Source organism: Panicum virgatum, chromosome 2K, assembly GCF_016808335.1.
Source record: "Panicum virgatum strain AP13 chromosome 2K, P.virgatum_v5, whole genome shotgun sequence".
NCBI lineage: Eukaryota > Viridiplantae > Streptophyta > Magnoliopsida > Poales > Poaceae > Panicum > Panicum virgatum.
Genome location: NC_053137.1, coordinates 60,755,479 through 60,772,761, shown reverse-complemented (window position 1 = coordinate 60,772,761; position 17,283 = coordinate 60,755,479). Strand labels below are relative to the sequence as shown.

General features: G+C 50.3%; 1 protein-coding gene across 1 annotated transcript; it reads left to right on the top strand.

Moving 5' to 3' along the window:
* The first annotated feature begins 12,891 nt into the window (after positions 1-12,891).
* On the top strand, positions 12,892-16,985 carry LOC120691869 (probable protein phosphatase 2C 64). Its single transcript, XM_039975072.1, has 5 exons — positions 12,892-13,418; positions 13,552-13,821; positions 13,956-14,076; positions 14,170-14,393; positions 16,070-16,985. The coding sequence occupies exons 1-5, from the start codon at positions 13,194-13,196 to the stop codon at positions 16,523-16,525; spliced, it is 1,296 nt and encodes a 431-aa protein (XP_039831006.1). The 5' UTR covers positions 12,892-13,193; the 3' UTR covers positions 16,526-16,985.
* The last annotated feature ends 298 nt before the right edge of the window (positions 16,986-17,283 follow it).

The window sequence follows — 17,283 nt, the reverse complement described above, 5'->3', positions numbered from 1 at the left end:
CATTACTGATGCCGACACCATCTGAATCTTGCCGAATCTCCGACATGCCTGACATCCCGTGTAATATTTAAAGCAATCATCAAGCATGGTAGGCCAGTAATATCCCGATCGTCTAATCAGCCATTTCATCTTATGAGCCGATTGATGAGTACCGCAGGCTCCTTCATGAACCTCATGCAAGAGCTGATTCAACTCCGAAGGCCCCAAACATTTAAGCAGCAATCCTTCCAAAGTCCTGTAGAACATGTCGTCCCCTATTAGAACATACTTCATAGCTTTGAGTCTTATCCTTCTGGGTGTCCCCCGAGCCGAATCCTTCAAATAATTGAAGATATCGGCTCTCCAGTCTCCAGGTTCTAGAAACTGAACCTCTACATCGACCCCATCAGATGTTTCCTTGTATCCGGAAGCCATCTGTGCCAAGTCATTTGCTTCACTGTTCAAAGTCCTTCGTATCCAGTGGAAATTAATGTACCTGAATTGTGACATCAACTCACAGCACTGCATCCATATCGGAAAAAGAGGCTCGCTCTCACATTTATATTCTTCCGTGAGCTTAGAAATCACCAGTTTCGAATCCCCAAATATTTCCACTGCTTCTGTACCAGCTTCCAGGAGTAATTCCATCACCTTACGAACGGCCTCATACTCTTCTAAATTATTGGTGCATGGAGTAGCCATCCTAATGGAAAAAGAATAAATCACCCCACGAGGCGATACCAAAAGAATTCCTACGCTACACCCATCATCACAAGGCGATCCGTCGAAAAACATGGCCCAGGCACATACAAAAAGTGCAAACACGTCAGTGTTGACCCTGTCTGCAATGAGATCCGCCAGTGCCTGTCCCTTGACTGCCTTTGCAGGTTGATATCGGATATCGAATTCTGACAATGCAAACATCCATTTTCCTAGTCGGCCTTTTAGAATAGGAGCCGACAGCATATGCTTGATGACATCTGATTTACATATGACGATCGTTTCTGCCGAGAGCAAAATATGTCGAAGCTTTGTACATGTAAAGAATAAACAAAGACAAAGCTTTTCAATCTCAGGATACCTGGTCTCGGCGTCCAACATGCGCCTGCTGAGGTAGAAGACAACCCTCTCCTGATCGTCATGTTTCTGAATCAGAACCGAGGCGATGGAAGTGTCACCCACGGACAGGAACACGTAGAAAGGCCTGTCCTGTTGAGGCGGAACGAATACTGGAGGCTTCGACAAATATTCCTTGATTTCATCAAGAGCCTGCTATTGTTCTGCCCCCCAGTGAAACTCATCCTCGGACTTGATCTTCACCAGACCCATGAACGGCTCGATACGCCCAGACAGATTGGAGATAAATCGTCTGACAAAGTTGATTTTGCCGATGAGCTTCTGTAACTCCTTCTTCGTAGTAGGCGGCTTCATTGTCTTTACCGCTTCTTGACTCCTCAAGCCGATCTCGATTCCTCGCTCATGTACCAGGAATCCTAAGAACTGACCGGCCGATACGCCAAAGGCACATTTCTTCGGGTTCATTTTGAGCCCAAACTTCCGAGTCCGCTCCAAAACCTTACGCAAATCTTCCAGATGCCCCCAGCCGATGTGGACTTGACCACGACATCATCAATGTAGATTTCTACCAGCTTGTCGATGAGATCATGAAAAATGTAATTCATGGCGCGTTGATACGTTGCGCCGGCATTTTTCAATCCAAAGGTCATAACCAAGTACTCGAACAAGCCGACCGTGCCTGGTACTCTAAATGCGGTCTTGCTTATATCCTCTAGGGCCATGAAGATCTGGTTGTAGCCGGCGTTACCATCCATAAAGCTCAGCATTTTGTGACCGGCAGCAGCGTTGATCAATGTTTCTGCCACGGGCATCGGATATTCGTCCTTTGGCGTCGCTCTATTGAGGTCTCTGAAATCCACGCAGACTCTCCATCGGCCATCCTTCTTCTGTACAGGGACCACACTGGAGATCCATTCTGCATACCTACATGGCCTGATGAACCCTGCGTCCAACATCTTTTGCACCTCTTTCTTGACCTCCTTCAGGACTTCAGCCTTCATCTGCCTTGCTCGTTGTTGAAACGGCCGAAATCATTTTCTTAAGCGGGAGCCGATGTTTGACGATGCTTCTATCCAGACCAGGCATTTCAGTATAATCCCACGCGAAACAATCCCGGTATTCCCTCAACAGTGCTATCATCGGCTCACGCAGGCTCGGATCTAGCTTCTTGCTGATAAATGTTGGTCGCGGCTTATCCCCGGGGCCGATATCAACTTCCTCCAAATCGTCACCTGATGTAAACCCGTACACCAACTTGCCGTCGCCTGTAAAATCGACTGTGGACGCAAGCGACTCGTCATCCTCTGCCACGTCGACAGCAAACACGGGGAGATGACAAAAGAAAATTTTCGGCCGACCGCACGGGCCGGCCGTCTCTATATTACCCCTCGAAATTGAATGCTCATTAACTAACCAACTGCCAGAGAAGGCTAAAGTCTGTCCGCAATGTAACAGTTTTGACTCTAAACAAGAATTGTCTATTTTTTGGGGCCTGTCGATGGGGCCGGGCTCCCTAAACCTGCTAGCCTCCGTAGCGTGCCAGGATGTATTTATTCTGTGAGGTCAGTGGATAAGACCAGCCTCAATCTGTTTTTTATCGCTTCGATCCGATCATAGTCTTCCAGCGCGATCCCTGAGATCGGCTCTTGCCCTTCCGCGTCCCAGGCGTTCATGTCTGCGAGCAAAACCTCGCTGGAGTCATCTGCACAGACCACCTCCACTTTATCACCATCCCATTGGACCAAACACTGGTGCATCGTGAAAGGAACACAACAATTGGCGTGAATCCAATCCCTCCCAAGCAGCACTGTGTACGTACTCTTACTGTTGACGATGAAGAACGAGGTTGGGATGGTCCTGCGGCCAACTGTCAACTCCACATTGAGGACGCCCTGTGCCTCCGACAGCTGGCCGTTGAAATCATTGGGCATCACGTTGGTCTTGATAAGATCAGCAGCAGAATGACCCAATCGGCGCAATACTGAGTATGTCATTAGATTGACCGCGGCACCAGTGTCGACCAACATCCTGTTCACAGACTTGCCGTCGATGAGCCCCTTGAGATATAATCCCTTCATGTGCTTGTAGCTTTTCTCCTTGGGCTTCTCGAAGATGATCGGCTGTGGGCCAAGATCCAGCCGCACGACGGCCAATTCATCCGGTTGGGGCGCCCGAAACTCCGACGGGAGCACAAACACCATATTCACATCAGCCGATGGCTTTTCATCGGCTCTTGGCTGCTTGGGGCGCCACTCCATCCTTGGAGGGCGCCTTTCCACCCTTCGCGGGTGCCTGACTTGCCCTGCGAGATCCGGACGTGTTTTCCTCAGTACGTCGAGGTACCTTGCTTCTGCCTCCTCGAGATTGCGTAAGCGCTGCACTCTGCGCTTCTGTGAGCGGCTGAGCCCATCAGGACACCATCGTGGACGATGATACTTATCTTCCCCTTCTAGCTCAAGATCATCCCTGGATGGCCGCTCAATATGGTCGTCGTGACGTGCTTTGGGCTCCAAGCGCTGGAACACCGACGTCTCGCCTGGCTGGCATCCCCGAGGCCTGCACTCCAAGCAATCATTGATAGTAGGCAATCGGCTCATGCTGAAATTCCAACAGTACATAAAGAACGGGCAATGCCAGTGGTCGCGTATAGCCTGGCGCCTCCCCAGCGTCCTTCCTGTGCGGTGCTCATACTCCTCCTCTTCCGATTCATATCGGCGGTGCAACTTGTACTGATACTGGTATTTTTCCAGAAGCCGATTGGAAGCTGGGAGTTGATTGCGGATGTGATGCACTTGTTCTTCAATAACATGTTGCTGCTCCGGCTCGTCTTCATCTTGGGGCCGTTTGCCAGAAGCGGCCTCTTTCCTCTGCTCGTCACGGCGGCGTATGGGTCCCGCCATGTTAATCTGGAACGCCAAGTTCTGGCCCTCAGGTCTAAAATCCGACAGCTCCACCACGTTAGATTGTGGGAATGGTTGACTATCCACCTTCATCGTGTGTTGGGCCAGAATTAATCGGCCTTGCTCGATAGCCGATTGGATCTGCCGACGCAGCTCCTTGCAGTCATTCGTAGCATGGGTGAACGAGTGGTGCCACTTGCAGTACAGCCTCCCCTGCAGCTCTTGCGTCGTTGGCAGCTTGTGATTCTCTGGGAGCTTCAACTGCTTTTCCTTGAGCAGTAAGTCGAATATCTGCTCTGCCTTGGCCACGTCAAAATCAAAGCCCTTCACAAGCCCCTTCTGTTTGACCCACTTGCACAGGACGGGGTTTGCCCCCCGGGTCCGCTCTGCCATAGCCACTTCTTGTTCCCCTCTAGAATCATCAGAATCATCTACTTGGGCCATATTCACATGGCGCTTGAACTTTTCCTGGTACAACTCAGGGTGATAGTGTTCATACGTCGTGAGCTTCTGTACCATGTGCGCCAGAGAGGTGAATTCCAATTGAAAAGCCAGATCCTTGATCGGCTTAGCGAGCCCCAGAACTGCCAAATCGACTGCCACCTTTTCTGTGATGCGCGATGAGTAGCATCGATTCTTAACCTCTCTAAAGCGCTGCACGTATTTCGACACACATTCCCCTCGCTTCTGCTTGACTTGGGCGAGGTCAGCAATCCCGGCTTCAGCAGCCTCTGAGTGATAGTGGGTGTGGAACTGATCTTCCAGCTGCCTCCAAGTGCGGATCGAATCTGGGGCCAATGATGTGTACCATCCAAAGGCTGAGCCCATGAGAGAATGACAGAAGAACCGGACCCTCAGAGGATCCGATACCGAAATCATCCCGAGCTGAGTTAGGTATCGGCTCACATGCTCGATGGAGCTGGCCCCTTCTGACCCGCTGAACTTGGTGAACTCCGGGAGCCGATACTTGGGTGGTAACGGGATCAAGTCGTATTCGCTTGGGTACGACTTGGAATAGCCGGTCGCCTTTCTCTTGGGCAGAATGCCGAACTGGTCCCTTAGTATTGCGCTGATCTGATCCACACTAAGAACTCCTGGGGCCGAGGGCTCAGTACTCGGCCCGGTAGCTTACTTCGCTAGCAATGCATGTTTCTCCGCATCTGCCCCTGAAGCTCCTGTACCCACCAGATGTCCCGTGCACGTTGGACTGATGCTGTCAGGTATGTACATGCACGTGTAGCCGTGCGGGATCTCCACTGGCCCTTCCCGGGATCACCGCCGATCTTGTAGACGACGTAGATCGGCGAAGCCTGCGGGCCTGGATTTGTGAGCGAATACGATATTGGCAGCCTAGACTGAAGTGAGTCCTTTTCCCCTGTGACTCCCCAGGATTGGTCCTGATGGGGAGTACTGGCTCTTGATCACCTCCTGGACGACACGATGTGCCACACGCTCGAGCTCATTCACCAGGCTTTCTGAGTGCCGATGAAGCGTGTGAGCCACCATGTAGTTCATCTCCTGGCGCAGGGCTCTGGTGCGCTCCTCTGATGGTACGGACAAGTCAACGTTGTCGAGAGCGCCTTCGGGTGAGAACCCCTTCCACCTGATGCTGTGGTTGCGGGTCCTCTCGAAAGAGCCGATGAGATCGGCTTCGAACTGAGCTTTGACCTCATCGTATTTCTGCTTGTGCTTGGGGGTCAGCTCTTCATACGTGACAGGGCTGGTGATCGGCGCTTGCCTCTGAGGTCCAGTCATTCCGGCGGTGGACGTTGTTGCTGCTGAGTGTCCAACCGAGCGTGCCAGAATGTGCTATCGGTCAAAACCCACCGGCGAGTAGGGACAGGCAACACGAGGAGCCGGGAGGCTGCTGGGGCGCTGGCTGGCACCAGTCCCTCGGTCAACGGCCCAGATCTTGGCACACGACGTCGCTTCCGGAGATGTAGGGCGTGCCACCTGATCTATACCCGATCAGGAGGGTGCGAACGTGCCTTTGACGATTTGCCTACAAGCACAGACACGTGTAAACATTAGTCCGAGCCGTGGTCGGCTCCCCGGGACGACTCTTGCATCGGCTTTAAAGAGCCGATCGAGTCCCGGTGTCAGATTGGATCTGCATATCCAGATGGTAATGGATAAAGCAAATAACTGCAAAAACTGCTTCAATTAAATCTAGCTAATCTAATCCACGACGGTAAAAGCTTCACTGCTAGATCGGAACATCCTACATGTAGTTAGGCCTAACGAACGTAAAAGATAATCGAACCTTGACCAGAAAAGAGGCCTAAGAACAAGCGAAAGCCGATTCCCGGATCAATCCCTATTAAGATCAAGGCAAAGCATCTAATATGTCGCCAGATCGTCCAACCCATTTGCAAGGCCTAAACTAGCAGATATTACGCCAATTCTTAAGTATAAGAACTAACCATAACAGATTAGATCTACTAGATAAAAAAGGAGCAGAGTGTCATCTCTACGCGACTAATTCCATGCAACGAGAATTAGTATAAGATTAAAACATGATCGCGCAGAGATGACATGACGCTTGCTTGGATGAAACCCTAGAATTAGTGGTGGCGGTGCGCCGAGAGTTGTTGTTTGCAAAATGTGATGACGTTCTCTTTTTTGACAAATGTCATAGAGTACATATTTATAGTTCGGAGACTTGGACAACAATCTAAACTAACGTGTCCATATCGGACTCTATCTCTAACTCAAACTGAACTAAATCTAAAGATACATGGCCCACATGACCCAAACACTCACACAGGAGCCGATTCGTAAGCCTCCTTTAATTTCCGCACTAAGCCCAACTTACTATCGGCCCATTAATTAACCCTGTTAATTTATGGCGATAACAGAAGCGAAGGAACAAATAAAACATCTCTCAATACAAGCATAAAACCATCAACTAGCTCGAGGGAGACATCGCCAACAGCTTCAACTTCTGCTTGTACTCCGTTCGCAACTTTAATTTGTCTATCACTTCTTAGCGTAGTCCTTGTCGAACGAAATTCCTGTAAAGAATTTGCAACATGCACAGTTGCACCAGAGTCAATCCACCAAGTAGATTTAGAAAACTGTATATACAGGGATTCATTAACAAATGAAATTACATTCTTACCATTCTTTGCCATTATCATCTTTAAGTAGCTGGGACGATCTGCTTTACGATGTCCCTTGTCATGGCAGTGGAAGCACTCATCTTGTGCTAGAGGGCGCTGTTGCTGATACTTCTGTGGCATAGGGGCTTTGTCTTTGAACTGTGAGGAAGAGCTAGCTTGGAAAGATCTTTTCTTTTTATTGTGGACAAAATTAATTGAGCCACCATTCTGGCGCTTCAATCTTTCTTCTTCTTGCACACACATGCCTGTTGCTTTTTCCATGTTCCACTTCTCTGGCTGTGAGTTGTAGTTTACAACGAATGTTGCAAACTCTTTTGGCAGAGAAGCGAATACTAGATGCACAATAAACTCTTCCTTGAGATCCAAGTCCATTGGTTTGAGCTTGGAGTTCAAGGCGCACATCCCCATGATATGATCTCTTATAGTTCCGGCATCGCCATAGTACCTCTTTGTGACCAACTGCTCTATGATATGTGTGGCATAAGTCTTTGAAGAACCAGTAAACTGATTTTTTATCTTTTCAAGGTACTCTGCAGCAGAATCACACTCTCCAATTGAACCCAAAATGTTAGGATCAATTGTGTTCTTTATCACTGCCATACATTTCTTGTTGGCATTGTTCCACTTTGTCTTTTTTAGATCATAAGCCATCTTTAAGGGAGCATAGTCCCTTTCCTTTTTCTGCCACTCAGCATCAGTGTCAGATTCCCCTCTCACTGGAGCCGGTGGCTCAGTGGGCTTTGGAGTGGTGATTATCTCATCCACCTCTCCACAGACGAAAGCAAGATCAACCTTCTTGATCCATTCGCCATAGTTGTCTCCTTTTAGAGATGGGATGTAGTTGATGAATCCCATCAAGTTCATCCCCGCTGAAAATTTTAAAAAATAGTGAGAACATAATAACAACAATTGCATGTAATAATTCCAACATTGGTCGAAAATAGAACATACAACTGTTTATGCAATTAAATCTATATCACCGTTGTGCAGAAATAGAAATAAATGCACAAGAACTATAAAATTATAGTATTGTAATTAACAATGTTGGTCAGAAAAATAACAATACCATAATCCTCAAAATTACTTTAAACATGCTCTTAAATTTAATTGTCTCGTTGGTTCGAACTAAATTAGAGAGCAATAACTTTAAACTTTTGCAGCAGAAACATGGACTTTTATCTCTATTTTCAGAAGCAATACTATGGACTTTTATCTCTAAACAATGTACACGTTGATGCAAAATTGAACAGGGATCAAACTATAAACAAATCCATTCAAAATTCTATTGAAAATGCTTCTGAAAAAATAGAAAAACAATAAACAATTTTCACTGTGCATGCGGTCCAGCGCCGAAATTGGCCCGGCCCATGCCGGTGCGCGCGGCGCCCCCCGCGCCCAGGCCGCAACCTGGGCCTGGGCCGGGATTTCGGCCTCCCGCGCGGCTCCCTCTCGGGCCGCTTTTGGCCCGTTCGTCGCTCGGCCGCCGCCGGCCGTCGGCTCAAATCCGACGGTCGTCTGGTCTTTTCGCCCGAACAAAACGGCGACGCCGGCGCCGTCCCCTTCAAACCCTAGGTCATTTGCTTTCCTCCCCCCTCTCTCTCCACGCGAAGCGGTGGCGGCCACTGGGCGGAGAAGACGGCGGCCATAGCGGCCGGGGAAGGCGAGACGGTGGTACGGCACCGATGCGGCTAGCTCGCCGGCGTGCACGCTCGCCGTGGGGTGAGCGCGCCGGCGTCGAGTTAGCCGTTGCCAGCACCAAAACTGTCGAGCCCCCGCGCGCTGCTCCGGTGACCCGGATGCAGGTGGTGGCTCCTCTGTGCCGCACCCCCGGCGAGGGGTGGCGCGTGTCCAACCCGCGCGCCGGCAGCCGTTGGCGGCCCAGGTTCAAAGGTGAGCCCCGCCCGCACTTTTCCTTTAGGGTTTGCATTTCTTTTTCGATTCGAAATCGAGCTGGCTTTCGTTTCTTTGATTTCTGTCGATTCGTGGACGAATCCTTACTTTCCCCTACTAGATTTGTGCGCTAGCAAGGCGACTGATACCATTGTTAGAACTCTAGGATCACACAATGCACGGATCGAGTGGGGTTTCTTTCTCTTTTCTATGATCTGAGTACAAGGGTTCCTAGATCTATGGGAAATACACAGAGAGAGAAAGTAGAGAGACTTTCGGCGCCACCAGAGGAGCTTGAGCCGGCCATCCCTTGTTTGCTGATGGTGATCTGCACTAGGTCAGCAGCGAGTGATGCAGCGGCTTCGCAGTCGTGGCGACGTCGTCGTGGACGATGGCGCCAACGGCGACGAGTCGAGGACGAAGGCGGCGGCGGCGATGGTAGTTCTTCCCACTGCTCCAGCGCCCCCTCCAGATTGGCTTAGGGTTTTGGGAATGTGGGTGAGGGCATCGGCGGCACGGTGAACCTCGTACCGAGCGCCCCGGCCTCTCACCCCTATTTATCTGGCGCTGTACAGTGGGTGCCCACCAACCATTAATGGGTTGGGCGCCCCCGATCAGGGCGCGGGATTAAGGGGGGCACGGGATTAAGGGGCCTAATAGGCCATTCGGCTTATTAGGAAAGAGATCAATCCAACAGAAATTTATCAACAAACCTCTTGTCTCCAAGCCTCCAATTGTGATCCTACTTCTCTCGCACTACCTTTTTTTGGTTCTTCTACAGCCTGATATAACTGAACATTCTTGGGCGGTGGCCTCCTAATCCCTAGGTATCCGTATGCTCTCCTATCCGCTCCATCAACCAGCACTCCTCTACGATCCTGCGGTCGGACTCAACCGCTGACGTAGTGGGCATGGTTTTCGGACAAGTGCCACCCGTTAGCCATCCTCCACCTGTGGCTAGTATAGTTTTCCAAATGGGCGGCCCGGCCCTAGCCCGATGCGGCCCGGCACTATCCGAACATCGGGCCGATAGTGTCATGCCCATCGGGCCATCGTGCCACACTAGCGGCCCAGGCTCGGCACTAAGGCCTTTATAGGGCTGAGCCGGCATGGCGGCCCGACCGGCCCATCGGGCTCTGGCGGCCCATCGGTCTGCGACGGCCCATCTGGTGCGCGGAGGCCAGAGGTGGCGCCGGGCAGGGGGCATGCTGCACTCGGCCGCGCCCGAGCGGGGGCCAGAGGCGGCGGCGGCCGAGGGGGGTGCCCGGCTGGGGCGCGCGCGGACAAGAGGCGGTGGCGGCCAGGGCGAGCGCCGGCGAGGGCGTGCGGACACGCGGGGGCAGGTGGAGGCGGCCGCGGCGACGAGAGGGGCACCAGGCCGGGGGCGCGCGGGGGCCAGAGGTGGCCGTGGTGGGCGGCGGCCGTCGCGGGCGCTGGCTGGGGTCGGCGGCGGCCGGAGCGAGGGCGGGACCGAGGCGCACGCCGGCCGGAGGCAGGTCCCGTGCGTGTGGAGGATTTTAGGAGAGGGAGGGGCGGCTAGGGTGGGGTGGAGAAATTAGGGTTTGATGATTTTATATGTGGGAGGGGAAGAGGGAAGGGGAAGTGGGCTGCTGGGCCATTTAATAACACGGGCCGCTATCGTGCCGGGTCATTATCGTGCCGTGCTTCGGGACGGCACTATGGGCCGAAGTGGCAGCCCATGCACTAACATCTCATCGTGCCGGGTCAGCCCGCGACCCGATCAATCGTGCCTATGGCCAGGCTGGTGCCGTGCTTTTTAGTGTCGTGCTTCGGGCCGCCCATCGTTGCAGTGTTGTACCCACTGTTCACCTCCTCTACCTGTTCGTTTGCCTATCATCTTATCCTGGCTGATTTGACCCTAATATTTTGTTTTCAGAGTTTTCATGTGCTGTGGCCGCACCGAAGTGTTTGGATGTCTAATAAAGTAATCAACTACTATAAATGTATCCTGTTTCCAAGCTTGACGTGAACGATTCCTGATCGAATGAAAGGCAGACCTCATGTCAATTTTCTTTATTTTTTTAAATCATGTTTAGTTGCATGAAATGTAGGACTTAGAGATATAAATTCATAACCTGAACAAAGAATAATTTTAGGAAGAAGGCCCATTTTAACCGGATCTACTTTTATGTTTATCTAATACTTCCTCCGTCCACAAAAGAATGCATTATGGGGATCCTTGCCGGTCAAACTAGTTCAAATTTGATCAAATATATAGTAAATAGTTTTAACACTTATGTCTCCAAATAAATTTATTATGAAAACATATTCTATAACTAATTTAATGGTATTTATTTTGTATCATGAATGTTATTATTATTTTTATGTAACTCAGTCAAAGTTCAAACTGTATTACTTACTATCAAAAAGTGAGAATTGCATTCTTTTTGCAGATGGATGGAATATTGACCATCAGCTGCAACATAATACTTCTATCATCAACGTCGTTCAATTTTGACCCCTAGCTCGCCTTTTTTTCTCTTTTGTTTTTCAATTAATGTGGCTGTATTTTTTCCCATCTAGGTTATGACGTGGCTTGAGCACGAGTCTCATTCTTACTTTTCAAATGGTTAGTCGCAAAAAAAGAGTCAACTTTGAGGATAAACAACCATGTCACTTGAGAACCACCCATAAAAGGCTTGGATCAAGATCAGGCGGAATTGATAATTGAGATGCTAAATCTGAATAGTCTTATGTCTAAAATTAGGCCAGCACAAGAGTTGCATTATTAAAAATGGGCATATGTAAGTTTAGTTATACTTCGCTTTCACTTCAAAATTTAAACCGAGCAAAACAAATAGTAGTTGGATCGATCGGCGTAACTCGCCCGTTGGAGGCCGTTGGGCTGCTCCCCGCTCTGACCGCTGCCGCCACCCGCCAGCCACATCCGCACCCCGGCGACCCGGTCGGCGGTCTAGCCTGATCGCCGCTTGATTATTCCTCGCAGTGCGCGACCCGGCAGCCGGTACACGCCCTGCCGCCCCTAGCCAACCGCACAGATAATCAAGGCCTACGGTTCTTAGTGCACACAATTCAAGAAAAAATCTCACATGCATGATGTGCTAAATGAAGTCTATTTGTAGAACTTTTTTAGAGATAGGTATAACTTTTCGCGACGAATCTAATGACGTTAATTAATCGATGATTGGCTACAGTGATGCTTTAGTAAACATCCTCTAATCACACGATCAAAAGACTTATTAGATTCTTCAGGTTTCCTAGCTCAAGTACGATCAAAAGCCTCATTAGATTCTTCAGTGTTCCTAGCGCAGGGTTCTAGAGTTAGTTCTGTAAATTAATTTTATTTAATACCGTAATTAGCAATCAAAATTTCCTAATACTCTAGGACGAAAACCAAACAGAGCCCAAATCAATCCGGGCCGGGCCGACGACCGGGCCGCCACACCAGCGACAAGCAGTGCCGTGGCACGGGGCGGACAGCGCGTCGGGGCGCTGAGCCGCCCCCTCGTCGCCTGCCGCCCGCCTCCCTCCCACGCCGTGTATGGGTGGAAACAGATATTTATTCAAATGTCAAATTTTTAATTATTTTTTTCGATTATGAACAAATAAAATATAAAATTTATTATATAAATTTATAGCCTTGTATTTAATATTGATCTTGTAAAAATTCATAAAAAATAAATCTCAAATTTATTATATATATTCTCAAATAATAGATATAAAAAATTGAATATGGATCAGATACGGATTCAGATGTTTTTTCAACTTTTCAATTGTAGAGAGCAAATAATGCATAAAAAATCTATAAAAAAAATTCGGATGTCGCCGTCCCCGAGCGAGAGCCCAGGCAGCCTCTTCTCCGTGACCCGGAGGCCGGAGCTGTCTGCCTCACTCCGCCTCTGCGTGCGTGCGTCGCTGCCGTGCCCGCCTGCCCGCCCGCGCCCGCAATAAATAACTCGCTCGCCTCTTCTCTCTCTCCTCCGTTCTCACCTCCCTCCTCATCCAGGGACCCGCCCCCGCCTTGACTTTTCACGTTGCGTTTGAGCGCGGCGGCTGATCTGCGATTCCTCTCCACTCCACACCCGACCACCCCGGGAGGGAATCCCTCTCCCCTTCCGCCTGCACGGGGCGGCGGCAGCGGAGGCCGGCGTCGTTGGTCTCCGCGCGGGTGTCTCTGTTCGGCGCTTACTTGCCGGGCGAGTGCGGCATTGGAGGAGGAGGAGGAGATCGGGAGGCGTGATCGATGGGGAACTGCGTGGCGAGCGGTGGCAGGACGACGGTGACGGCGGCGGGCGCTGGAGGGGAGGACGGGAGGCGGTGCGGGAGGAGGTGGAAGGCGCCGCGGGAGGAGCAGCTCGGCTCGGTCCCCGGCCGGATCTTCTCCAACGACGGCCGCAGCCGCACCGCCGCCGTGTTCACGCAGCAGGGGCGCAAGGGGATCAACCAGGACGCCATGCTCGTCTGGGATGTAAGCCGCCGAATCTCCCGCCTAATCTCTCTCTCCCTCCCCGTCTCTCCCGACGCGAACGGTTGGGTTCTCGCCGTCGATTTGGTCCGCCGCGGGCGGTGTGGTAATGGTGGTGGAGCTGTCGCCGTGGCAGGGGTTCGGCGGGGAGGAGGACATCGTGCTGTGCGGGGTGTTCGACGGCCACGGCCCGCACGGCCACCTGGTGGCGCGCAGGGTCCGCGACGCGCTGCCGCTGAGGCTCATGTCCGCGGTGCGCGCGTCCAAGGCCGGGCTGGACATGCCCGCCACCGCGTGGAGGAAGGCCTTCGCGCGCGCCTACAAGGCCATGGACAAGGACCTCCGCTCCCACGCCACCCTCGACTGCTTCTGCAGCGGCAGCACCGCCGTCACCGTCCTCAAGCTCGTACGTGCCACTGGACTTGACACGACTCTCCTGCCCATCGATTCATCCTTCCTCGCAGGCACAAACGTCAAATCAAATTCTGTTGGACGTATATGCGTTCGGCCGTGCAACTCACAGGCGGTTTCTGCACGCAGGGCTCGGATCTCTACATGGCCAACATTGGCGATTCGCGTGCCGTGTTAGGCTCAAGGGACGGCGCCGCCGGCGGTATGGTGGCCGTGCAGCTCACCGTGGACCTCAAACCTGATGTTCCCAGTACGCCACCATGTTCCCCGCCATTAAATTAGCTTTATTGATGCGCTGCCATTTTTTTGTTTGCCTGTGTTAATGGCTCTACTTGTGATTCAGGTGAGGCAGAACGGATCAAGAAGTGCAGGGGCAGAGTGTTCGCGCTGCAGGATGAACCGGAGGTGCCGCGGGTCTGGTTGCCGTTCGACGACGCGCCAGGCCTGGCAATGGCCCGCGCGTTTGGGGACTTCTGCCTCAAGGATTACGGTGTCATCTCTGTACCAGAGTTCTTCCACTGGTCACTTACGGAGAAGGATCAATTCGTCGTCCTTGCATCAGATGGGGTAATTTCCTCTACCAAGTCCTCCAATTTAGTGTTCACTGTTTTGTTTTCAGATATTTGCGCTTTCAGATATTATGCATTTGAGTATATCTCCGATCCAACAAAATCTTGCCATAATCTTTTTTCATCAGAGCATGATTAGTTGCAATGTAGTGTCAATTTGCCGCACTTTCGCATTCGTGATCTAAGTAGCGGCACATGGTGGGCCTTCAGCGTCCAGGACGTCCCGTGCATTTCATTGAAGCTAAAAGAGAATTCATGATCATGCCTACGAGTGATCCAGTCTTTTGACTTCAAAATGTTATAGCTTTAGGGGTCGGTTGATAAACTGTCATCATGGCAGGTGCAAGAATAATATTTTGTGGCATTGGTCCCTTTCCTGCCTTCTGCATATATAATGATTAGCCAGCTTAACACCCTTCTCCACTGCATGGTCACCACCTATTGTTATCTGCTGGCTGTCAGCTGTTAAATCTTATTCATATTGAACTTGACATGACCAATTGGTTTAGTCATTGCGGTGAGATGAGTTGCACCTTCCAGCATTGAGCTGGTAGTGCAGGGGCTCTTAACCACCGTAGATAAAATAAAACTGGCCTAAGCAGGATAAATTAAAATTCTCAAGGGCTCTTCACTGGATTGTTAAAGATAAAATTCTCGCTCATAAATAAATTACTTCATCATTGGTTATCTGTGCATCAGAACTTTTGGATTTCCAAGCGATGAACCGACCTTATGCATTTCGAGTCATTAAAAGATTGATAACTTTTCTTTAAGGTCCAGATGTACAAATTGTTTCAGCTTTCGTTGAATGATCTGGTCATCTAGCATTAATCTAATCTTTGTTGTTTATCACAGGTCACTATGTCACTGTTATAAAGTACAGCAACCGATCAAAATTACTGAAATATTTGACTATACCCCTTGTTTTTAATAACCTAGTAGTACAAAATATATCCCCATGTGATAGGGTGTCTTCCCCAGAATTTACTCAAGCACTGATTTAGTGCCTTTATTCCCCGCATTAATCAAATCACGATGTGTTGCATGTGGGCATTAGTTTTCATTTTGTTGTCAGTTATACCAATGAGCAAACTGATTATCACGCATCGGTATCTTACTGGTTCCAAATTCTCTTTCGGATTCATACCCCCTCGCTTGATTGCCTTTTCCATTAGTGCACCCATGGTGCATCACCTTAAACAATGTGTATTGTCAAAAGTTTGATTTTGTCATGGTTGAACTGAACCCTTTGTTGAAATGATGGTAGTTGGTGAAGTTGCATAGTTTATTTTACCCTATGTAATGGACTTCTCTATCACTTGAAATGCTCTTTTAATGGATGACTAGTTGGCTTTATTTTTCAGTCACTGTCCGTAATTGCTTTTGCCTTTTGCAGCTGTTTCTAATTATAATTCGCAAAAGCATGCTACTTTGTTCCCTTTTGGCGTCAATGGTTGTTTAAAAGAGCATTGGTCTGGAATCAGCAGGAGTGTTTTCACTGGTCTGGTCACGGATGTGTTTTTGAATCATTCTAGTTGCCCTTCCGTCTTCTCTTGTTTGGCTCAATCCCCCCTGTCTCTTTATAGTTGTAACTTGTACTCGACCAAATTATACAAGATGCACCACTTGGTGCAGTCACACTTCAGGAATCTAATGCTAATGCAAATCATGCAGGTGTGGGATGTCCTTAGCAACCAGCAGGCAGTGGACATAGTGTCGTCATCCCCGAGCCGATCAAAGGCCGCAAAATCCCTAGTTGAGGCAGCTACCCGTGAATGGAAAACCAAATACCCTACATCCAAGATCGATGACTGCGTAGTGGTTTGCCTATATTTGGATGGCAAAATGGACCACGAGCGAGACTCGACTGCCTCCATGGACAACATCAGCGTGGACGAGGGTTCAGTAGCAGACCCGAATGAAGCTCCGGAGCAGGAGCCAGCTCTAACCCGGAATTTCACGGTCAGAACTGTTGCTGGGAGCGCCCATGAGAAGGTGCTGGCTGGGGCAACGGATGCAGTGGTCGCTGGCGCAGCTCATGATCAGAATTGGTCAGGCCTTGATGGGGTGACGCGGGTGAACTCGCTCGTCCAGCTCCCCAGGTTCTCCGAGGAGAAGGCGATCGGCTGAGGAGCTGCGATTCTTTGTTCTTAATTAACTTATTCTCTTCTGTTTGAATTTAGTTTAGTCGCCAGTTGTTTGAGAGAAAAGGTAGAAAAACGAAACATGGTCTTGTGATTTCCTCCGGCACACAGCAAGCGTTCGAGTCCGCTGTGCTAGTGCCCCAGCTGTGTGGCTTTTAGCACAGCAAAATTGCACATTTCCATAGACAAAGGTTGCTCTTGTGCGTTCATCTGACTTCAGGTGTGCAAGGATACCTGAAAGGTCAAGGAGCAAGGAAACCTTTGTCCAGAGCGTGCAATTTTGATGTGTTGAAACGAGCAGCCGGTGCTCCTAAGCACAGTGGCCGCGAACGCGTGCTAGGCGCCAGTCATCTGGGATGTTGACGCTGTGTCGGGTGACCTGTAAATCCTCCCCTCCCCCCACCGGCACTTGGCTTTGTGGAGAGATATGTCTGTCTGTCTGGGCCTTTTCGGAGCGTAGCTTTTCTTGACAGGGGCGCGGTGCGGTGCCGGCTTTGCCGTTCCATCTGCCATTTTTGCCTTTCTTGTTCTTGGTAGCCCGTAACGTACGCCTTGCATGTTGCATCTTGTCTGCGACGAGCGATGCGAACGTAACCTGCCGAATTGCGCTGTAGGGCTGCACAGGTATCCGTGCGGGGCTCCCGGGTCCAATCGGTCGTACCTGATTTGTCGATTCCTTAGTCCCATTTCTGCATAGATGGTACATGTGGAATGCAACGGAACCACACGCCCCTGCACGTATAT